Source organism: Fusarium proliferatum (genome assembly GCF_900067095.1).
Source record: "Fusarium proliferatum ET1 genome assembly, contig: FPRO_scaffold005, whole genome shotgun sequence".
NCBI lineage: Eukaryota > Fungi > Ascomycota > Sordariomycetes > Hypocreales > Nectriaceae > Fusarium > Fusarium proliferatum.
In genome coordinates, this window is record NW_022194794.1 from 923,464 (window position 1) to 947,498 (window position 24,035).

The 24,035-nt window shown below is 48.1% G+C and overlaps 5 protein-coding genes across 5 annotated transcripts; 3 read left to right on the forward strand and 2 right to left on the reverse strand.

Moving 5' to 3' along the window:
* Positions 1-2,029: 2,029 nt before the first annotated feature.
* Positions 2,030-2,969, forward strand: FPRO_10582 (uncharacterized protein; the record flags this gene model as incomplete). Its single annotated transcript, XM_031231560.1, has 3 exons — positions 2,030-2,310; positions 2,374-2,738; positions 2,791-2,969. The coding sequence occupies 3 exons, from the start codon at positions 2,030-2,032 to the stop codon at positions 2,967-2,969; spliced, it is 825 nt and encodes a 274-aa protein (XP_031081585.1).
* A 5,028-nt stretch (positions 2,970-7,997) lies between these two features.
* FPRO_10583 (uncharacterized protein) lies at positions 7,998-10,392 on the forward strand (the record flags this gene model as incomplete). The annotated part of the gene is made up of 5 exons (XM_031231562.1): positions 7,998-8,248; positions 8,315-8,372; positions 8,444-9,702; positions 9,752-9,963; positions 10,013-10,392. 5 exons carry the CDS (start codon positions 7,998-8,000, stop codon positions 10,390-10,392), a joined length of 2,160 nt encoding a protein of 719 aa, XP_031081586.1.
* A 986-nt stretch (positions 10,393-11,378) lies between these two features.
* On the forward strand, positions 11,379-13,750 carry FPRO_10584 (uncharacterized protein; the record flags this gene model as incomplete). The annotated part of the gene is made up of 4 exons (XM_031231563.1): positions 11,379-11,492; positions 11,546-11,791; positions 11,846-12,982; positions 13,040-13,750. 4 exons carry the CDS (start codon positions 11,379-11,381, stop codon positions 13,748-13,750), a joined length of 2,208 nt encoding a protein of 735 aa, XP_031081587.1.
* Positions 13,751-14,271: 521 nt separating this feature from the next.
* On the reverse strand, positions 14,272-16,738 carry FPRO_10585 (putative high-affinity phosphate permease, phosphate-repressible; the record flags this gene model as incomplete). The annotated part of the gene is made up of 6 exons (XM_031231564.1): positions 14,272-15,321; positions 15,371-15,863; positions 15,973-16,022; positions 16,073-16,205; positions 16,268-16,499; positions 16,558-16,738. The coding sequence occupies 6 exons, from the start codon at positions 16,736-16,738 to the stop codon at positions 14,272-14,274; spliced, it is 2,139 nt and encodes a 712-aa protein (XP_031081588.1).
* Positions 16,739-21,706: 4,968 nt separating this feature from the next.
* Positions 21,707-23,385, reverse strand: FPRO_10586 (putative homoserine O-acetyltransferase; the record flags this gene model as incomplete). The annotated part of the gene is made up of 3 exons (XM_031231565.1): positions 21,707-22,736; positions 22,812-23,202; positions 23,325-23,385. 3 exons carry the CDS (start codon positions 23,383-23,385, stop codon positions 21,707-21,709), a joined length of 1,482 nt encoding a protein of 493 aa, XP_031081589.1.
* Positions 23,386-24,035: the final 650 nt, after the last annotated feature.

A 24,035-nucleotide genomic window follows, 5' to 3' on the forward strand; every position in this document is an offset into this window, starting at 1 on the left:
AGGCAGGCTATCCGTTAACCAGGCAGATGGACTTGGCGTATAGGTAAATATAGGTCTACCTTGTCGTAGATCGAACGGCTGAGGCTTGGAGATACCCATTTTTAGGTCCTCGGGCTACTAGTTTTGGAAACATTTGATGTGATGGGAGTTGCATATCAGTAATCTCTCAGCAAAAGAAACCTGTGATGGCCCCATAAATGATTTGCAAGAGATGCATGTTTGATGAGAAAGGGGGCTTACTCGGAGGTTTTGATGTCCGGCTTGAGGTTTTAACCTTCGCTGACTGTGACTATTACGGTTATTGACTGTTGTAGTTGTCTTTTTTTTCGTCCTTGCTTTTTGGTAGAGTCTCACTCTCCTGAAGATAAAGCATCCATTGTGGATATGGATGGATGAGTTCGGTTATCGACGCGAGACTAAGGTAAAATTGGGGGCCTCTTTTCCCTCTCTCTCTCTCTGGTTCGAGACCGTGAGAACAGACAGTGGACTCTTCGGACTGCACGGATATTGGAGAGAAGGAATAAGCTCTAGCTAATTGTGTCGAGTTGATGGGATTTTACTTGGCAGCGATGCTCGGCAATTTCTTCGGTTGAGGATATTGTATCGTATAGACTATAGACCGTGGTGTTGAGGTTGACATTGGCATACGTCAAGTGGCTTATTGTTTGTTGCTATCTAATGCAGTGAGCATCCCGATCTGCAGGCAGAGTTCATACATCAGATAGTCACAAGTGAAGACAGGACTGGGAGAAACAAGGCTGCTCTTATCTTGGCGTCGTACGTGCAATTGCATCTTATCGAACCAATACCAATACCACAGCTCTGGTGAGAAAATAAAGCCTTGTCCATGTCTCTCCTCAGCTTGTCGGTGGGTAGTAAATGCTACCGTCCCCTATTTCGCAGGTCAATCTTCTTGGGCGTTGACAGGCCGGCGGCTACTCAAAGCGGATGCCCGATGGCCAAGCCTTTTATCCCATTCGAGGGGTTATTCTCCGTTCCTAGGTTAAGTAGGTTTCACTTTTTTGGTCCTCGTGAGACAAGCCCTGTTCGGTAATCGCGAAGAGAGCCCAGACTAAGGTTAAGGTTACGTTAACGTTGGCTATTTAATTTTTAACCTTAGTGAGCCTTTCCAGGGGGGGTCACGCCCGAGCATGGGCATGGCCTACCCGCCCTTAACCCCTGGAGCCTGCAACTAAGGGCCCTTTATCGTCTGTCCCATAGTGGCTGAAACTCTTGTCTTGTGAGCACATGGCATATGCTGCTGTAAGACTCACGAGGAAATAGATAATGCTCTTGTTGCTCTTTTTACTCGTCGGGTCGTGCTACAAGAGTACCTGAGACATACAGTGCCCTGCACAAGAGATTGGCTCGAGGATCGTCCCGCATTAGATAGCGCAATACCATGGACATGGGTGTGATCTCGTAAGAAGAGCCATTGAACCACGAGATACGCTCCCATGAGGACGAGAAAGAGGAACATGGCGCAAGAATATCGACTCTTTCGTCACTTGCACAATTCAATCATCGCCAATTCAAATGCAAGGTTCCGTCGCTGCCAAGATTCCCGAGTCTCCAGCTCTCTGCATACGATGAAACCCCAGGACCAGTCTCTTAACTCATAACCCCTGTTGCAGTCTTTTTCATCTGCACACTAAAGGACTAATACTGCACAAATAGGTACGCGCTATCAAGGGCCATAAGGGCCTCGTACGTCGACGGGCAAGGTTGAGGGGGAGGGATACCCATGCTCATAGCTGCCACACCCATACCCGGCTCTGGGTGGTTCAGCTCGGTACGGTTTTGCGCTGTGCAGTTCTCCCTAGAACCCGTGAAAGAAAATCTGAAGGGGACGAGAAATAACTATATATGAAGAAAGATTCCTCTGCTGTTCTAGACGTTCTTAGGTTCAACTCAACAGCCGCAGTTCATTCACTCGTTTCTTCGCCTCTATCCCTCTTTTTTGAAGCTATTCTAGTTTCAGTACTGTCGTTTCTCTTACACTCTTATATAATACCCTCTTCAAGCAAAAATGCGTTTCTCTGTCCTCGCTACCTGCGCCGGCCTGCTGCAGCTTGCCGCTGCCGCTGTCCCTGTCGGCGTCGCCATCACCAAGTGCACTGTCGACAGGAACATCGCCCTCACTTTCGACGATGGTCCTTTCGCCTACACCAACGAGCTTCTCGACCAGCTCAAGAAGTACGGCTACAAGGCCACCTTCTTCATGAACGGCGAGAACTGGGCCAACATCAACGACTACGCTGCTACCGTCAAGCGTGTCGTCGCTGAGGGTCACCAGCTCGGCTCTCACACGTATGTGTTTCATCATTGATAATATGCTGTGTGACAATTCGTATAATGCTAACACTTCCACAGTTACAGCCATCCCGACCTTGCTACCATCAGCAACGCCAATGTCCGAACCCAGATGACTCGTCTGGAGGCTGAGTTCCTCAAGATCGTTGGAAAGTGGCCCACGTACATGCGCCCCCCTTACTTCAGCTACAACGCCAACACCCTCTCCGTCATGAAGACTCTGGGATACCACGTCATCAATGCTGATGTCGACTCTCTTGACTGGGAGTACAACACCCCCGCTGAGACCAACACTGCTCTCAACCTCTTCAAGAAGGGTATCACCAACGGTGGATCCATTGCTCTCTTCCACGATGTCCACGAGAACACTGTCCGCAACCTCATCCCCAAGGTCCTCGATGCCGTCAAGCGCAGCACCCGTATTCGTGAGTATTCTCTACAATCACTGTTCCTTTGTCACTACTAACATTTCTATAGCTGTTACTGTTGGCCAGTGCCTCGGTGACCCCGCTGCCAACTGGTATAAGACCACCAAGCGTACCAAGCGTGACTTTGAGGATGATGAGGAGGCTGAGGATGAGAAGACTGTTGATGAGCGCTCTCTGTCCGAGTACATTGAGCGATCTCGTTTCCGCCGCCACGCTCACCACGCTTAAGCGCTTTTGTCTACTGTTTCTTTGATGTGACTACGATTTATTGGATGCATCATTGGAAAGAACTGCACTGCTCATATCTCATTTAATATCGCATATAGACAATAGAACATGTCTCTATAATACACGGCCTCACTAATTAATTTTTCCTTTTGCCGTGACATCACCGTAACATGAAGTGAACGCCTCAATTAAAGGTCCATTTAAGCATATCTGGACGAGAGTTTAAAGTCTTACATGCGATAGGTCCACTCCCAGTAACACCCTACCATTGTGGCATCCTTCGCGAGTCAGCAATGCAGGAGCTTGGACTTTTTGACGCTTATCTCTTGATTGCATCACGAGATCATCGCGATTACTAGCTAAGATGCAAGATACGGAAAACAATGCGTTGTCAGCAATTGCAGCCCAATTTGTCCCTGAATCCCGACATGTGGACTATACGAGCATTGGCGACGCAGTGAGATTCACTCAGCTTATGCCGAGATAGATACCAAGTCAATTGACTAAGGTAGGCTAAGCAAACGGATCTTTTGTAAGTTCGTTCACCACTAGTCGGCTGTTACTTGTTTGAGGTCTTGATGGACGATCGTTGCGATGTCTTCGTGGGGGCGAAAGACTTCGCGTCAACGCTTGCTGTTGCCTAGCGCTATTTTCTCATCCAGTGGCAAGAGAATCTTGGAGCATTTCCTGTTGGATCGTGTTATTGTCATAGCATTAAATATGTGAATCATTTGTAGATCAACCCTGATGCCTTCTGGACCCATATCGCGTAGCTTTGCTCGGTAAACACAGCCTGTTGACTTGAACAGGCTCTCAGATGGTCTTCACTGTCGCCCTTCCATACTCACTGAGTCCATCCCAATCCCTATATGTTTCAGTTCACCTCTCACATTCACAGTTACGGGAGAAACGTTATAGATAATATCGACTTTATGACCAGCAAGAAGATTTGCATCGTGGACCCTCCAAGTTGGGGTTTGACCAATGTTCAAGAGCAAGTATCACAGTATCAACCACTCTGTTATTGTGACTTGTATATCACTTGACCTGGGAAAAGTTATTGATATCCTGGTCAAATAAATCAAGGTAATAGACTGCCAGAATTTTGAATATGTTAAGACGTATTACTGGGTGTCAGAGTATCACCATGGTCCTCAGCAACGGTTATGATCGTAAATCTTTTGATTTTTGCTCCATTGGCCCCTTAATTCTCCGTACTGAATATAATGCCAAAATCAACTCTACTTGACAACAGCCGCGCGGCTTCAAGTGTTGAGATGCTTAGGGTGATTCCGAGCAAAGAGTCATGGATCCTCCCGGGCCACTTCAAGAGAAGTCAAGAGTATTGCAGGATGACTAACGATCAAACGCGCAATGGGTAAATGGTACGACTTTAGACCTTTCATGGCTTGGCATGGTCTGAAGGCCTCCATCGTTTACGGCATAAATTCATCTGCCGAAGGCCACTACATCCAATATGGCTGTCTAGGAGAATAGCAGTAATATGGGATAATCAGCGTGCACCAATCTCAACTCAACCTCATAACCTTAGGTGCATTATTCAGCATCTCATCACGGATAAATACACCGGCAACTTCATGACGGGGCAGGCGTGAATTCGGCGACCTGGCGGGACTCTTGGCATTTCATCTACCGAATTTCAACATCCCCTGTCCCGTAGGCGAAAGCCGTACAGAGTGCGAATAGAGGCTTGAACCTGCACGCATTAATTACAAAGACTCGTAAATTCATCTGCCAAGACTTGCCCCGAGTCAAGACATGCATAAATACATCTGACACAATTTATCACTAGACCCTGACATTTTAAGCATATCCTCCCCTGAAACCTCACAAACTCTAACCAAGGGTGCGTCTCGTCCCTTGATCCTGGTAAAATATCTAACGTAGCATGGACGTGCTGTCTGTCAACTGAACTTTATTCAGCACTTGTCTCACATGCTATCATGAGTTTATTTAATGGAAATGCAGCTGCCCTTGTATTTGGTGACACGGCAGTTTCATGTCTGAGACAGTCGGATTCGCGAGTGACCCGAACTCCCGTTTTCGGAATATGGGAGCGGCACGGGAGTGGTTTTCAATGGATACATGCAAGGCTCCGAGATATTGCTATTAGCCTTTTGAGGCTTGGAGATGGGTGATTGTATAATGCTATATGGTGTTATAGAAGCTTGTATCTTTTCAAGGCATCTGAGTGTAGTCCTATCACAGTACTATCATGATCTTTAGAAAACAGTCCAGTCCGATGACCAGGACGAGCTAGATGTCTATACAATTCTTGGCCAGAAGCCTCAAAATCGTCTCCGCTTACACTACTGGATTCCCCGACTACTGAAAGTACACCCCAGGACTCTGATATCCGAGTGGTGACTTCTTGTTCTTCCAGAGCACTCGTTGCAGCTGCTATTGGGTCTCATTGACGTGTCTAAAGCTCTGTCTTTGATTTGGGCAATATTTCTCTCTGAAATTTCGATTATCAAGAACTTTTAACGTTGAACAAGATGTGTGCCAATATGCAGCCTACTAAACTGGAGTTCCATGGGACTGAAAGCACATAAAATAGACAGACCCATCACCATTAGACTTACTGTATAACATGTCGTCAATAGGATATCATCATCGTGTTGCGGATTGTAGAGCCTACCGTAGCCATAATGCCTGGCCTCGTTGACAGCCCGATGCCATAATAATCTTTAAAAATCAGACAGCTGATTTTAAGTAAGTATAGTAAAGCAATGACACGGTCTTCTTGAATTCTTTTCTCCTTTTTTATCATCAAGAGATCATAGAGGCACTTTTGAGTCGGTCCGACGTTATGATACTAAGGTTGATATTCTTCAACCAGAGGCCTGACTTATCTTCTGAAAATTTTGGCAATACAAGATATCGAAATATATGTGATGAATGAATATATTGGCACCGCAAGGGGCGGTCTAGATGAGATACACGCTCTCCGCCAAAAACTGTATGTGAGAATATGTTGACCTGACCAGATGTCATTGAAACACTCATGCTGCAAAAGCCATATCTGTGTCGGTATTAAGCCATAATACCGGACAGAATATGGAAACAAGTTATCATTTTGGAAAAGTCAGTGGCAATGTAACAGGTGAGTATGGCTAATATTCTATAAGAAACCAGAAGAAACAGATGATGGTGATGCGAAGAAATCTAGACGGCTAGGGGAAGCACCCCAACTTGGGGCATTTATCCTAAGTGATAAAAGTGCGTTGGTTAGTTAGATCTGCTATATATTAGTAAAACTTTAGACCATTCAATTTTAATGCCATATTTCAACGCCAGAAGCCTCAGTGGTATGAGAGCTCCCCATTGCCGGGCCCTTATCAATACTGTCTACCCAAGGCCTATTAGAGGCACCGGCCTATAGGATAACCTAAGGTTGTTTCCTTTTTATCTTTAGGAGGCTCTTCCAGTACTTGTCTTCGACTTGCAAACGCTATGGCCGTGAAGGGTAATGTATACCGATTATGGTAAGATCGTTGGGAGTAAATGTCTTTGAGTGATTTTTTTATGTAATTCAATTAATGCTTTTACAGTATTATATGTTTCGTCCTGTGCTGAGAGGATAACTTGAAATACATGCTAGTAACCAACTACAGGGGAGAAAATCCAGCTGGAGACAATATATGAATTTGAAGTCGTTGCTGAGGATTTCATATTCAGAGCATGAGGTTTTGTCTTCCGGATATGTTGCAGACCTTGTATAAATATGCTGCAGAGGAGGTCTTAGTCACTTCTAGAGGTTTTAGCGGCGAGGCTATTCTTTCAACTTGAGGCTGACAATAACAGCTCTACCCGTTTTTTTGAGCACAACGAGTACCTAGGAGATGGTTCGTAGGTCAGGTACCTTGTTTATCATACCCGGAGACATGTAATAGTTGATAACTTGAAGGGTATGACTACATGTTGACAAGCCATTGTACTGGAGTATGCTATCAGCTCGTCGTTGTGGTGTTGATGGGCTCGCCTATGACGGGCTCTCGGTGACATGCTCTTGATACGCCGGACAAAAGACGGGAATGAAGGAGAGGACGAGATTTTCAGTGGCGTCACTGGGTCACGGGGAGCTCGTGCAAGTCTCGACCGACGCTTGGCGTGGGTGGAATCGACGGCGGTTAGTTAGTGGCGGAAGTCGGAGGGAAGAGGCCGCGCGACGGACCGAGAGTGAAGAATGATCGTGTGTGTTATCGCGGGGAGTTGAGAGAATGAGACAAATGGGGTGATAGACTGTGTTACTGATGGTCAGGGTCTCAGACCTGACGAGGACAAGTATTCTTAAGTCTCAAACTCGAGTAAATATCAAAGTTTGTTAACGAGTCGGTTTGTAAGTTCCGGCTGTCGAAGCGAACATGATGAATTGTCTGATTCTGTTGTATGTACGTAATTAGGCCATGTCGTTGACCCTTGTTCTGGATGTCGGGGAGGTCGGGGAGTTGTCGAGGCCCTTGATGGATCCGATGACCATCAACGCCAATGAATGTAGCCGATGACCGATGGCCGATGATCCGCCCGTCTCCATATAATTTTGGGGGACATGCCCAAGAAACCCTCATCGAGACCCTTTCTTTATCTGGGGAATGCATGAAGGACAGAGCAATTAGTTATGGAGACTGTAGAAGAGTGAGGTCAGAGTGTTTTGAGTCTGTATTGCATCAGTTTATCATGCCATGCTGTATATTACGGTGCAGTGATGATACCCCGACGTCCCGACACCCGGGATCAGAAATCTCCACTTGCAGCCTGGAACCACTCGGCGACTACCGACAACCGTGACCGCGAGAGATTGGCCACCCCGGCGGCCGTCTTAGAGCGCATTCATGGTCAAGGGGTGAACGAGTCACGAACGAGTTTTTCGTTTTCGTTCCCTTCTTCCCTATCTAAAGGACATCAATTTGACGACCCGCATCTGTCAATCTCCCCGTCGCTTCAACCTCCAAAATCAAAAAGGGAGAAGAGACCGACGACCCGAGGACACACAGAGTTTCAGTCATGGCAAAGTCAAAGGCTTCATCTCCCGGGCCACCGGCTTCCGCTTCGGCCGCCCGCCGACAACACGCAACTACTGCCTCTGCCAGACCGGGAAAGGCGAGGTCTTTGGCTTGTCGACAGTGTCGCGATCGTAAAATTCGCTGTGACGGTGCACGACCTGTCTGCGATTCGTGTTCCAGACGCGGTCTCTGTGCTGATCAGTGTGTTTACCCTGAGATTGAGCATGAAGGTTCCATCGCTTCGTCGCGGAGGTGAGTCTCTCTCTCTCTCTCTCTCATCGTCAGATCACATAGATAAGATACTAAACTCAATGATAGCTACATCCGTGCTCTCCAGAAGCGAGTCCAGGAACTTGAAGAGAAGGAGAAGCAGCTAGTAAGTCTTTTTATAACAAGTACCTTGCTCATATTCCCTACGCCCAGGACTATCACTCACACGCCCTCTAGGAATTAGTAGCTCATGGCCACAATGCTTTCGTCGCTACGACGCCTGCTCAAGAAGAATGGAGAAAACTATCCACCTCACCCAGTGTTGTGTCTGAGCGTATAGCAAGACCTCCAAGACATGTTGATCATGCTCTTCCTCCAATCCACACTGACTCTGGCTACTCTCTACCCAGTTTCTCTTCCAGAGCTGGTTCACTACCTGTAGTTCACGAACCAGCCAGCTACTACTCTCGCCCGCATCATCTCATGGGTGCTAGTCCACCATTAACCGATGATCTCGAAGATGCTGCTCCAGCCAAACCTTCATCTTTCGGCTCCTATTCTTCCAACGTCAAGGCCGCTTTGATGCTCCAGAAAATCACCCTTCCACCAGCAGACCTCATGGACGAGTTGTTAGCAGAGTATTTCAACATTGACTGGATCACCATGCCTGTTATCCATCGACCATCGTTCTACCAACGATATCACCGTCTCATCGCAGTTGCAAACTCTCGTTACCGCCGTGATATCCCACTCGAGGAAGCCACCGAACTCGCAGCCACCTACTCTCTCCTTTTAGGAATGCTAGCCATTGGCCAACTTGCCAAAACCTCGATCACAGAATCCGCCGAGTTACACGTATCTCACGCCTTCGAATTTCACCAGCAAGCCAAGACTCTTCTCCTCGTCGACCTTTTATCCGTATCATCTCTTCCTGTGGTACAGGCTTTGATTGTTCATGCCAGATTCTTGCGACGAGCGGGTACGGTCCAGGAGAGTTGGATGCTGACTGGCATGGCCCTTCGACTCGCAGAAGGTCTTATGCTCCATATCGATCTCCCAGGAAAGGCTCAGGCTGAACGCGAGGAACGGAGAAGGACATGGTGTGCTTGTGCTCTGCTTGTCAGGATGCAGAATTCCCCTGGAAGCCAGACAAACCCAAAATTTGGCACATTTCCCCAGGGAATCGACGACGAATATCTTGAGGCTTTCCCTCACAACCCCGACCGAGCTCAACCTTGCGATACCCTTTCACGACTTTCTTTCTTCAACCAAACTTTGAAACTGTACGACGATATTCTCCAGCCTATTCAAGATTCTCTCAGCCACAAAACAGATTCTGGTAAAGAATCGGTTTCTGATGTTCTATCCGATGCACTGAAGCGGGACTGCGATTTGGAAGAGTGGCATGCTGCTATCCCTGAGCATCTGCGCGTCAAGTTCCCCTGCACACAACCCGAGGCTATTTTCCGCCGCCAAGCAACGTTGTTGCGTATGAGGTATGTTGATGAACTACATGTCGAGACAGCATAAGCTAACAAATGATAGATATCTTGAGACCAAGGCTTTGATTCCCCGAGTAGCTATCATGAAGCTCATCAGCAGCAATGTAACACAACCAACTTCAAAAATGGCAAAATCGATGCTCGCAGGACTATTCGAATCGTGCTATGCTGCAAGCGTGGAGCTAGAAGATATCATGGCTCGCGAGAGGAGATTGGTGACTTTTGACGGCCCTCCTGACAGTCATTCTGCTATTGGTAAGTCAAGGCATCTTTCTACTGCGATATTTGTTCTAATTTTCATCAGCCCTTAGCATAATTGGCATGACCCTCACCGTCTTGGTCCAACATCCTCTCTTCAGAGACATAATCACCAACCCTGCCCCTGTGACCGAGGAAGCCACACGATGCCTCGCGACAGCCAAGCAATACACAACTTCAACACACCCGCTCGCCGAGCGATTTGTCCATACTCTGGAGTCTGCCTTGCAGCCTCCATCTCGATGTGTATCTCCCCGCGGTGTCTTGGACCCTGCCTTGGAGCCCAAAACTGTTGGGCCTGTGCTGTCGAACTTGACAGAGGCTCCTGGGGCTGTGGAGATGGCCTTGTTTGAGGCTTGGTATATGAAGAGGCAGGATCTCGCATCTTGCGGTATGCCTGTTACGGAGTTTGTTTCTCTGTGGTGATTGGTTATATATACAGATATATACAGGATTGGGAAAAGGATAGGCGTTTTTATTTAGTTAGCGAGATACCCCAGCATGAATTAATGGAATGAATGAACGTTATATTGAGTCTCAGTCTCGATTCAGATGTCTTTGGTGTTCTGCCATTGTTGTGGCTGCCTTCGTGGCCGTGGCCGTGGCCAACAGGCCGGTATAAATGGCCGGGGTGGACTTTTCCAGGGTCTGCGCATTTCAAGGGTGCTCATCTGCCCGGAGTTATCCTTTATAGGAAAGAATTTGTATGTGTCTCTCAAGATCACATCACGCCAGCCCTGCTAGCTATGGCAGTTGGCCGACGTTTTGCAGGGGTCAACCAACAGCCTGAGAAAAGAGACAACATAAAGGGGAATATCCGCCGGTTTCTGGAGATGAAACTCCACGACAGTAGCAGGGCGCAGCTGTCGGAGGCCGACCACCACATAAAAGAAGATAGCTTTTTTTGAAGATCAAATTTGATAGGTGCCTGCAAGGCAGAATTTGAGTTTCAATAGGTTCAATTTCACACATCAATTTGGGCTGATGTTTCGGTGAATGCAGCATCCCGCTTCCAGTTCATTCACTCATGCCTAGTATCAAGGCCACAGATTAAGCCATCACATTCAATGCCATGGACAAGGCACAGGCAACATAGCTTCTACATTTGCAACTGTAACAAATAGAAGCGCTAAGATAGCTGGGCCTTGGTGTAGGGCCTCTAGTGAGGTGACGGCCACTGCAAGCACCCGATAATCCTTGGGTTTCTACCTGTGAGTGATACACAGGCCTCGAACAGGAATTTCGCAGCCAAGGTATAAATTCTTGTCCCTCCCCTGTTTCATTTTCCTTTTTTCTTTTTCTTCATCGCTAAATCTACACGGTGATCGATATACCTCTCCTCATCCCACGCAACCTCAACAGGCTAAGCGACACACAATATAGCCTCTGGCAAAGAACTTCGTCTTGTCAAGATGACTACCGCAAAGAAAGTCAAGTCCGAGCAAGGGCTCGGTAATCGAGCCCTCTTGGACAAGATGGACAAGCTGCGAGAGCTAGGCATATCCAATATGGTGCCTCTCCCTCAGGTATGTCTTGCATGTCACCTTACACCAGACTCTCTCGGCTAACGTTTATATAGATGGTTGTTGTTGGTGACCAGAGCGCTGGAAAGTCCAGTGTCCTCGAGTCTCTCACTGGTTTTCATTTTCCTCGCTCAGTGACTCTCTGCACTCGCCATGCCACGGAGATTATCTGTCGTCGTGAGGAAACAGAAAGCATTGTTGTCTCTATTCATGCCGTTGATGCAGATGAGGAACAAGCAAAGTCCTTTCATCGTACTGCGACTAACCTCGATGCCGATGAGTTTGCTCAGATCTTCCAAGATGTCAGTATTATAGTCTCTGGACTCATATCGCCTCCTCTAACATAGTCTTGATAGGCTGCTAAGGTGATGGGCATCAAGTCGGAGTCTGATGATGGCTCTACTGGCTCTGCTTTCAGTCGCGATGTTCTGCGCGTCGAGATCAGCGGCCCAAACGAGGATCACTTGACTGTCATCGATGTTCCCGGAATGTTTGAGTACGTCACTCCTGGCGTTACCACAAAGGAAGACATTCAGCTCGTGAAGAACATGGTGCAAAAGTACATCCAAGAGTCACGCACCATCATCCTCGCTGTCGTCCCTTGTAACGGCGACATTGCGAACCAGAAGATTCTCACCCTCGCAAAGGAAGTTGACCCTGAGGGTAAGCGAACTCTCGGTGTCCTCACCAAGCCTGACTTGGCTGTCGAAGAAGCTATGAAGGCTGTTGTTGTTGACCTTGTTCGTGGAAAGCGACGTGATCTTCAGCTTGGATACTGCGTTGTGAAGAACCGGAGTGCAGATGATAGTTCTTCCAGTGCTGAGGAGCGAACTCGCGCTGAAAAGGAGTTCTTCTCTAAAGCCCCCTGGACTAAGCTATCCCCTGACCGACTCGGTATCCCGGCTCTCAAGGTCCGTGTCCAACAGCTTCTCATGGACCGAACCAAGAGCGAGTTCCCCAAGGTTCGTGGAGACCTTGCGACTATTCTCAAAGAAACGGAAACACTTCTCAAAGATATGGGTCAGTCACGCAGCACTACTGAACAGCAACGTATCTATATTGGACAGATTGCTGCTCAGTTCACTCGTATCAAGCACTGTGGTCTTGATGGGCAGTACAGCCGCGAAAATCTCTTCGACGCTGGCACAGATCTAAAGCTCATCACCCGAATTCGCGAAATCAATGAGGAGTTCGCAAAGTCCGTCTATGACTGGGGCGAGACACGAAAGTTCCATCGTCCTGGCGACAAAGAGGTGGCCTCAACCCCTAGCGAGGAAGATGAGGCCTCAGAAGAAGCAAAGGTCGAGTCTACCGACGAACGTTGTGGTCTGTACCGCCGCGGGATCTCTTTTGACATCCCCAAGTTGGGGGAGCAAGAGCTGGAGGATGGGGTTCTTCATGATGCGTTCGAGTGGCCGGAGCCGAACGAAGAGGATATCATGCAGTATATCGAGAGGGAGTGGCTTTCTTCCCGTGCTTATGAACTCGGCACTGTAAGTATTGTCTTTTCCTGGCGCTTGCTTGGATGGATGTCCTGACGTATCTCTTAGTTCGGTGGTGAGATGCTACCCAAGAACTTCAAGGAGCAATCCAAGAAGTGGTCTGGCATGGCCCGAGCCCACATTGCCAATGCCATTCTCATTGTGCACCACTTCATCAGCAACGTCCTTGACAACTGCTGTCCCGACCCGGCTATCCGTGATGAGCTCTGGAATTTCCTCGTCGATGACCTGCAGACCCGGTACAAGCGTGCCGTCAACCACACCGAATTCCTCTTGAAGGTCGAGTTCGAAGGTCGCAGTATCACCTACAACCCCTCTTTTGGCAACAATCTAGCTGAGAACAGATCCAAGGGAGAAGATTTGGGCGAGCTGGTTGAGAAGACTACAAAAACTGCCTTGCAACAATCTTACGAAACAGATATCGAGGTTGCCAAGTACGTTCGTGACGCTGTCGAGGGTAGACCCAAGCCTACAAACCTAGCCACCATCTGCCAGGACATTCACGATGTTCTTCTGACCTACTACGACATCGCCCGCAGTCGATTTGTCGACGTTGTCTGCCGACAAGTCATCGATTTCTTTCTCCTCGACGATACCGACGGCCCTCTCACTGTTCTGTCTGACCAAGTTGTGTTTCACATGACACCTGAGCAACTCGAAGCTATTGCCGGCGAAGACATGCTCAGCCGTGATCGCCGTGAGAAGCTGACTCGTGATGTGGTAAACCTGAAAGAAGCGCTCAAGGTTCTCCGTGGATGATCTTTTGGTAGACGAGACAAAATCATCGGTCTTTCATTATGTTTGAGAAGGACTCCAGGGGCATAGACCGCGATGTTAGACTTTGAGAGAATTGGGATAGTATTGAGGTTCTCATAGATGGTTTGATAGTTGCAGCCTCTTGTAAGAAGTTGTAACAATAGACTGCGAATTCGAGCATCAGCCTTGCTAGCATGAAGTGCCAGTTGCCGTTTTCATTGGAATTCTCGTAGTTTGGTTGGCAATTGACCAGCACGCTATCATACGCTTTAGAAGTTTCACAATCATCATATGCACTCAGTTGGATTGCCAAAGTCTGCAACTCATAAATTGGGGATTCTTTGTATTCGTTATTCATTCGTACAAGTTGCGAAGCACTTCTGCTCCTAAGCCTCCAGATGTCGATGTTCAACTCGACAACTATGCAAAACAAACATCTAAGGTATCATAGTCTAAATTTCATTATTCCACCAACGCCAGAGATATGCGAATCATGCTAACAACACCGATTTTGTCAATCCAGATCATTTCGTCAAGAGACTGCCAACATCCTGCAGCTGGACTGAGTTCAGCAGCGGAGGGGGTCCTCCTCTATCTATCCGTCCCCAGCCAGCCCCCCAAGTCGGCGGTGGCTGTGGAGGAGTAGATGAAGATGCAGGGGGGCCTGCGGGGAAGATTTCATCCTCTCCTGTACCAGAGCTTCGAGTGCTCAAAGCGATATCTGTACCGCTGCTCGACTTGGCCTTGCGGTGTCTTCTCCAGATCCGAGGTTTCCGAAGCCGAGACGTCTCAGCCATGAGCTCTGGCGATGTCATGATGCCAACGCGGTCATTCTTTCGGAAGTGACTTATTCTGGATCTAGGATACGAGAATCCTGCGGGTTGACCACCGACAAAAGGGTTCCAAGCCCTGAGCTTTGGCGACCCAAGACTGATACTACCATTGCATCCAGAATTGTAGCTTGTGCGGGGTTCTCCAGAAAGCTCCTCCAAGGTCATGCCCTTGGTCTCGGGGATCAATAAGGAAACCAGAGTACCAAACAACATGAAAAGGGCAAAGAGTTGGAGCAGTCGGTCCATGTTGGGTGAGCAATCGGTGCCCTTACAGCCCTCGGGTGATCCATGTCGCACCATAGGGATGCTGATGCCCTGCGCAATGATTGCCCCTATTTTGCCCATGGCGGCCGAGATGCCGTGACCGGTCGATCGATATCGGGTAGGGAAACATTCGCCAGGAACGATGAAGGTGGTCGTGTTAGGGCCAGCATTGAAGAGAAACTGGCCCACAATGTAGAGCGCAAGCAACCCTCCCTGTGAGAGGCTCTTGTAAGCAAACCCGAGGATACAGAAGATAATAGTGAGTAGAAGAAATCCGAAAACCTGCAGCGGCTTGCGACCAAAGGTGTCGACGCTGAGAATGGCAGTCCAGTAGCCAGGGAGTGATCCAGCGCATGTCAAAATGATCATTCCAACAGCTTGGTTGTGAAGCTTTTCGAAAAGGGAGTTACCAGCACCATAGCCCACTGCTTGAAGGACAAAGGTGTTATTAAGGCCAAGACCATAGAAAGCGAGGTCCTTCAGAAAAGTTAGCGGGAGCCAAGCAACGTCAAATAACAGCACTTACCAAAAAGAACCAGGACAAGGTTGTTCCTAATAGCATCTTGAAATTGGCCCATTGGCGGAAGAAGGAAATAAGATCAGACCAGGACGCACGAGGGACGTCAAGACTACGTCCAGCGATACGCTTACTCCTGACTTGATGAACAACGTCAAAGGAACCCTTGGACTTGCTGGTAACGTATGCTTTGATGTCGGCATCGGCTTTCTCGACGTCGTGTTCCACATCAAAGGTATATCGAGGGGTTTCTGGGATAGTGATGCGGTAATAGAGGGCGGCACAGGCAGGAATGGCGCCCACTCCAACAATAATTCGCCATGCTCGGTCAGCGGCCAGTCGGCACTCGAAACCGCATTGACTTTCATCAGCAGCACCGATAAAAGCGTCCTTGAAAGCAACAGTAGTGATTAGAGCAACAATAGCAGCTGCTAGCTGTCCAAGTCCCTGCATAGAGAAGACAGCAGCAACCATAGCGCCGCGCCACCTTGTCGGAGCGAACCTAGCGGGATCTCAGTCAGTTTGAGTTGATCAGGGCGTGTTAGGGGCTTGGTATGAACTAAACCCCAGCCACAAAGTCTGAATGGCAACATGACAGCGAGGATACTTACTCGGATGTAATGACACTTGAGAGCGGGTAGTCGCCGCCAATTCCAATGCCCTGGATATAGTCAGGAAATGCTGCGAAACGTAAAGTTTTTGCAGACTTACCATGATGATACGCCAAAAGATTAGGAGACCTGTCGATCCCATTGCAGGGCTAGACGAGATGAGAGCGCAGCAAAGCGTTGCCAGGATAATAATACCCAATTCGACACCATACATGCGGCGTCGACCAAAGCCACTATTTGAGTTGTCAGCACATTCTTGTCTATGAAATGATCGATATAGACTGGTGGTACTAACTCGGCTAGCCATCCAAAGACGATCATTCCCACCACGATGCCGGCACTCGTAGAGGCCTTGAATGCCTGGTTAACCGGGTCAGGGAGATATCCATCATTGCCACTGAAGCCATTTTGAGGGTTAGGATCGCCCCAAAAGACAACTCCAAGGAGTATTGTGATGAGGTTGATGGCAAAAATATCGTAAGAGTCAAGGAAGAAACCGACACCTGCTACTAATACAGCGCGGACATCTAATTTGGTCAGCATTGACTTCAATAATAACCGGCGAGAATAAAATAAATCACATACGGTAGGCGCCAAAAGGGACTTTATCAATCTCAGATAAAGCAAGACGGCGGCGGAGATTTGGGTCAGGGATGTGAGAGAAGTCGTTGAAGAAGTTATGAAAAGCGTTATTACCACCCCAAGTGCGATCCTGCTGAGAGCCTGATGCTGGGGGAGGCAGCATGTCTTCGTCGTAGTCTGGCATTTTGAAGTTTAAGGCGAGTAAATATCGGGAGCGATGATATCCGTAATCGACGACATGGGTTGTTCTGTATGGGGATGCTTCGGGATGAGTTTCGCGATACCGATCTCCACCTCTTCGGGTGCTGCTCCGTTAAGAGATCAGGAATGCATAGAATCAAGACTCTGAAATTTTGTGGATTTCGCAGCAATTGATCCAACTCTTTGAATTGTTTCCAGCCCAGTCTGGTCGATCCAACAATACCGTCGTTTCCCCAAATTACGGTTTGTGACTGTCGAGTTGTTCACCTCACTTCGAAGATAATGGCCGCTCAAGATGATGTTCCAACAAGAAGACCAATATCTAACTTCCTTCTAATCCAATACCCCCAAATGAATCGACGATGATTTATCGAGGGCAAGAGAGAGTTGTTCTACAGTTCAAGTTCGACATCGAATACCATGGATCGGGATTTCGGCGTAGTTGACCGTCGGAGTATGCGGGTTCGTAGGTGTCGAGGGGATGCGACAGTCGGTGATACAGGTAAAGATAAGGCAAGGCCCTAGCAATGTACAGAGAAGAAGAGGTAATAGAATGAACAAAATATTACGATCTCACCAACAACAGCAACGATAGATGAAATGGGGAAGTGGGAGGATTCCAGACAGTTGGGATTGATAGATAATAGGTAACAACGGCCGGATATAGCGTGCGAGACCGTGCTCGTCAAGGTACAGTACCTTCCTTGTAGTGGATGGGGGATGCCCTGGGTGATGGATGGGTGGGTGGTGATTTTGAGGCAGGTGCAATGGTGGAGACGCATCTGCGCACGCCTTCCATAATGGAATCTCCGGCCAAGCCACTGCCCACTGTGGAAGCCGAGGAAGAAGCAAGATGGAAAGTCCACTGCACACCCACTCAAGTCTCCCCGAACCAGTCAGAGTTGAGCATTGGATGCAGACCACTGAGATGAATGGAACACCAAGTTGCCCATGCTTTTAGAGAGCCCACAAGGCCCGCCTTGTTCGAAGCAGGTCATTCTGTTAACCACCTCCTCCTTCGAGCATAGTATATGAGTCCGTACAGGAAAAAAGGTCCAGCTCTAGAGAAGTCGATAGTGCAATCTTGCTCAGGTGAATCTCAGCCCAGGGTTTCATACTCAGCTAGAACCCCGTCACTCCAGACTCAAAGAGACTCCCTTTTCAAGCAGATGCACCCTTGCGCACCCCCTGCAATCCACTAGATCAGCAGAGCCAATTGGAAAGGATCGGAGGTCAGTGGCCAAACTCGCCCTGGTGGGGAGCATTCGAACCTATGTAACGCCCGCGTCTTACACTGAGATGGCTGCCCCCCACTTGAAGGAACAGGGTCGTTTTTGTGTGTAGTGAGTTTTTAGGTGTGGTGAGATTTGGGATGTCATTGACAGAGTCTATTCAATAAGAGGCTTGCATGTCAATTGAGGCTATTTCGTGGCTATTCTTACGCAGGGACATCTTGAACCCGGTTCGCTTGAGCTTTTTCAACTCCCAAATTTGACGCTGTGTCACAGAAATTAGATGTGATGCACTCCGTCAGACTTGACTTGTCAGACAAGGAAGACCCCCTTGGCCCCTGTTTTTCCAGAACAAATCACTGGCAAACCTTGTGCCTAAGGCATCGATCCATGTGTTTTCCTCAGGGAGTAAGAAAGTTTCCGATATTAAGCTAGCGTGACAAAATAAACTAGCCTAAAGGCTCCCTAAAGTATACTAGCTTTACCGTAACTTTTCTGTTGCTTAGAGAAAATGTCCCAAGTTTTCTTACCTCTCCTTGCATAGGAAGGCTTCTAGAAACAATAGAGTCGTTCCATGGATCCATCATCCACATCATTCCGCATTGAGCTCACCACTCAATCTCACCACGGTCACTCGGTCGCAGATCTCGCCGAACGGCAACTTTCATGATTTGACCGGCGCTTCTTTCACTTCTATTTACGCCCTTTGATCGACGCCGTGTGATGAATGACCTGAATTCGTATCCCACATCCGAAGGTATCATCACATCAATGACGATGGATTGAAAAAGATCGGCAATGTTATCTGCATCACACTCACACAAACGTCTTTATCGAATTTCCCCTCACCTCGTGTCGAGGCCTATCAACACGTGCAGTCCGTCAACAACGTTGATGACAGGAAAAAGCACCGAAACGGGCGTGTTCACTGCTTGCTTGTACGTAAACGCTACACATTGTGCAACCCGCCCAGGCAAATACAGTGGGTTTATTCCCCTACACAGTCGTAAAAGAGCCTACGGACGGCTTCCGGCATACGACAAGATCACTCCCGACTGGGTCGTGCACGGCTGTCGTCGCATGAAGAAACACGGATAGCAGTGTAACACGATAAACGTGACTCTGACTCTGACTTATCCATTACTCAACCATGTGAAACGACACCGGGTTTCCTCTTTCTGATTCTCCAAGAGAAAACAAGACAAGGGCCCCATCTTTTTGCACGTTTACTTTTGTCAGTTGCTCAGAAGAAACTCCACCATATCAGCTTCGAAAATGCTTCTAGCCGCATTCTCAAGTTTGCCACGGTATGCATGGATCTCAGAAAGAACAATGGCTCTCGCCTGATATTAACGAAACGAGTAACGCATTACGGGTCTTGTTGCTCTGCGCCTGGATTTGCTTTGCTAATCCTATCAACCTGCGACGCTTGCCGCTTGAAACCGTTACCTAAAGAATACCTCTAGGCAATTTGCTACAGATTTTTCTGTTGACTATGCACGGTTTCTTGACTCAAGGCACAAGCAAGCCCCCATCACTTTCAATTTCATCTCGGTCGAGAATGAATTCCGACCGAATCGGACCAACAAAGGTTCAACGCCCGACGCTTATGGATTCTCACCTCGTGTCACCACGTCCAGATTCTCGCCTCGTTTGCCTTTTTAACTTCTCAGCTCTTGTTTCGCTTAGAATTTGACAGGGGCCAAGGTTTGGTTCCTCTATCTAACTCAACCAATCGGTGCTCCACGTGTGTTTACTTTCCACAAGGCCCTTCACTGCCTTGTCACGACTTTTACATTGTGAAGTGCCTCACTTTAAAAGTTTACGAATCCTTTACCTCATAGGATTTTGTAGACGATACCGTAGCGCTGATTAATTCCTCTGTCAGTGGGCCGGTGGGCTATCAGAGTGTTCCACGTCGAGAAACATCTGCGGTGCAGGCCTAAGTAGCCTAAGCGCATGTCTCGGTATGTAATTGGAAGAGCAGAGACAGAGTGCATCACCATAAGATATTGGCGGTTCTACTACGTTCTCTTGTAGTTGCTACATGTGATATGGAGCTAGGACATGTGCCGAAGAGCTTCAACATGATTCATATTCCAATCTCTCAGAATTGCCTGACAGGATAGATGTCTGGCCAGCGTCTGGACCTCATGTGAAGGGTTGGAAACCATTGCACCATGTTCTCATGTGCAGTGACTCTAGTGGTGTGCCAATGTGTCGTGTCGTCGTCTCAACCAACATCTAGTTCATAAGGGTTCACAACAACACCCTACGCCGTCTCCCAAGGCAAACAAGGCTCCCGTAAGCCCGGAGTAACATCTAAATCTTCAAGCCGTGTTTGTCGAAATGTAACACAGAGTTAATTGCGGCACCCGGCAGAAATAGATCCATCAACGGCCTTGACCTTCGAATCCAGTAATCATGAACCTTCAATAGCCAGTGACACAACTCTCGGGCAGAAATGCATCGAACGTCAATACGCGAGTTTCCTATGCTATTGGTTTATCTGCTCAACTGTGTCCTGTTTTCATCCATCTGCATTCCAGGCATGTCACTCGGGATGGCCTCATGTTTTAGCTTGGCCGCCACCACGATCGTTTATCGTGGAACATAGAGCGCCATGTACTCGGTGGCTTCACGTCATGAATGTGACAAGATCAAATATCGATAATTGTGAATACCATCATTAAAAACACGGTGGCATTCGGGGGAAAGAAGGTTGGTTAGCATGGCTAGCTACCAAATAGCACCACGAACAGGTAACACGAGTCCAGTTAACAGACATTGACTATTGTGTAAACATTTCAAGCTTCAAAGCTTCGGCACTTCTCAGGCCCTTCTAGATTCTTTTCCGTAGGGTCCTGAGACAGTCGTCGTCTCTCCCTCAATGTCTCGCACACATCCGTGGACTCGCGTATTCCTGTATCGCTAGGCAGTGGGTGCGGTTAATAAGTGGACGGGTAACATCGTGATGATCGACTCGGCACTTGTCATTGATTGCATCGCTTGGTTCCATTGTCACCCTAGAACAACATGTGTGCGTGTTCTAGAATGCTCTGATGGATATACCCACATCTCTGAGTACCGATACAGAGCTCATCTTCAGTGCCGAAGCCTAGCATTGTCTTAACTTGAACATAACTGATAGAATGCGATCGTGGATGGCTTCTAGAACTTGGATTTTGTGGATTAATTGCAATGGGGTAGGTTTGCAACATCTTACGATGTTCATTATGCTGGAGCTGGTATGAGTCAGTGCTTCTCCCTCACGTCCAGGGGATATTGAGAGCACCAATCTCGATCCCACAGTAACAATAATGTTAGACGAGCTTAGCATATACTCAAGGTGAGCTTGGGAGACTTCCGATTAGTTATCTCGGACTCCCAAATGCAATTGAAAGTCTTGATTGTTTTTCTTCTCCAGGCTCCTGAAGCTCGACAGTTTGAAATCAGGCTCCAATGTGAACTTCTGCTAGACTTGCGCTGCCTGCCTAATATACTATCGTAATCGGTGATGTTGCAGGCTATTCGTGTCTAGAAATCGTCACAAGACAGCCTTATCTGACATAAGATTCGATCAAACAATTAATCAGTTAGAAGACAACGCATCAACAACCCAATTGTGCATAATCGGACTCGTCATCATGATTTTCATTCTTGTCTAGTCTTTTCTGCGGCACGACACCAGGCGCCATCCTAACATTACTCCAAGCAATCTACCAAGCAGTAATATCCTCAACTTCAGCTTCTCCAAATGTGCTCGACTTGGTGATTTGTCCAACACTAGCCTCCTCAGGTGCTCCGCCATCCTTGGACATGATATCAGGCAAAACCTCCTTGAAAAATGAGAGGACGTAGTTGTTGACCTGCTCAAACTGCAACAAAAATGCATCGTGGCCCTCAGGACTCTCGATTCGCTCGAGACGTGCATTAGGTACGTGTTGTGCAATCTCCTCCTGCTCAGCAAAAGTAAAGAGGCCATCGCTCTCAATGCCCAAAACAAGTGTGGGTTGTTGGATCATAGCTAGTGCATCTGCGATGGTGTCTGCTCGGTTGCGTGACACGTCATGCGTGTCCAACTTACGAGTCATGGCAATGTAGCAGTTGCTGTCGAATCGCGTAACGAACTTACGTCCCTGGTATCGTAGATATGACTGGGCAGAGAAATAGTGTGACTGAGGCATCTCTCCTCCAGTCAGGCTACCATTGCTAGGTCCATGGAATTGAGGATCCGCTACGTTGTCGGGAACAGCAGGTGACTCAGCAGTTGATGTTGCATCAGTTGTGCTGTTCTGGCGAGATATGGATGTACGCTTTACAATATGGCCGTCGTTGTGAATATGGAAGTGTGCCTCAGAAGGAGTCGAGGGTCGGGGTCGACCTCCAATGGTTTGGACCTTGGATGGGTCGGGAATGTTGCGTCCGAATCTCGACTCGAAGGAGTTGCGACTTCGATATGTGAGCAGAGCAGACATACGAGCCGCACCCAGGCCAGTGGAGGGGGGATCATCGAAGGCGTAGTATCCATCGTCGTACTTGGGGTCGGCGTAGATGCTCTGTCGTTGAGCCTCACCCCAGCTGATACCCCAAGCGCTGTGTCTGCTTGAGGTCGCGATAGGGACGATACATCGGATATAGTCCTTGCCAAAGTATGCCCACTCAAGCACAAACATACCACCCAGAGAACCTCCAACAACAGCAGCAAGTTGCTTCACGCCTAGGTCATCAAGGATGAGCTTGTGAAGGCTGTCGGTGGTTAGCCACTATTTTTGGTTCAAGCAAACATGAACGCAGTTGTCGAGATTAGGAGTCTGAACTTACTTGACATCATCTCGAATTGTGGTAAGGGGGAACTCAGGTCCATATCGACCCTTGCTTGGATCATTGTCCTTGGCAGTTACTGGGCTTGCAGTGCCATAAGGGCTGCCAAGACTGTTCATACAAACAATGAAGAATCTTGAAGTGTCGAAAGCTCGGCCAGGTCCTCCAAGTAGAGGACCCCACCAGTCACTCACATCGGCACTTCCAGTGAGAGCATGGCAGATTACCATGGCATTGTTGCCCTCTTCATTAAGTTTGCCGCGAGTTGTATAAGCGACCGGTAGGTTATAGAGTGTGACTCCGGACTCGAGAGTGAATTCTGGAACAATCGCTATCTGCTGCTCAGGAATGAGGGCAGAGAACGGGTTCTCAGGCTGTGATTGCGTTCTTTCTTACAGGTATTCAGTCACTGATCTTCTATAATGCTGAGGGGAGAATGGCATGAAAAGGATGAGGGAAGAGGGAGAAGAGAGATGCTGAAGGAAGCATGCAATGACAAAGGTAAATACTGACCATAATGTTGACGAGAATCGCCATTTGTAGTGGTGTTTTCAGCCATAGTCGCAGCTGGCATGATCGTACGAGGTTGTCGAAGTCTCTCCACGATATCTGCACTGATGTATCCGTACTTGTGAGAGGTTATACAGAAAGATCGGACCGGGGTCGCTCCAGGGTCTTAAAGTTTGATATTGAGGTCGCTCAATCTCAGAGTGACTCAACCCGATAAAAATTGGGACTTTTAGGGTATAGATATGTTAGTCAATAGTGCTTCAAAACTCAATTGTCCCTAAAAGAAATGATTCTATGAGTGTTTAAGTGGAAAAACCTGGGCCTTGCTATGGCGTAATTCTGGCTGGTCTCCATGAATGCCATGACTCAGCCAATTGAGATGCTTCCTTTGATGCACGAATTGGCCGGCAACGGAGGATGTGGCGATCACGTGCCGACGTGAGTCTGGGGAACGGTTCAGCAATATCAAATTGATAGTGTCCGGATTCAAATCAGGTACAACAGGATAATTTTCTATTGTGTATCTCAATCTAAATGTTTAGGCTCGTCATGTCTATTGTCAACCCAGCCCGACTGTCATTCAAAAGTATCAAGCTCAGAGCCAAAGTACCTCCACCATTCAATCCTGAAACCGATGAGATGAATAGAATCCCAAGAGAGCGGTACGTACTATCGAGTTCGCTGAAGGTGGTCCGTGCGGGCGCTGTACCTGCC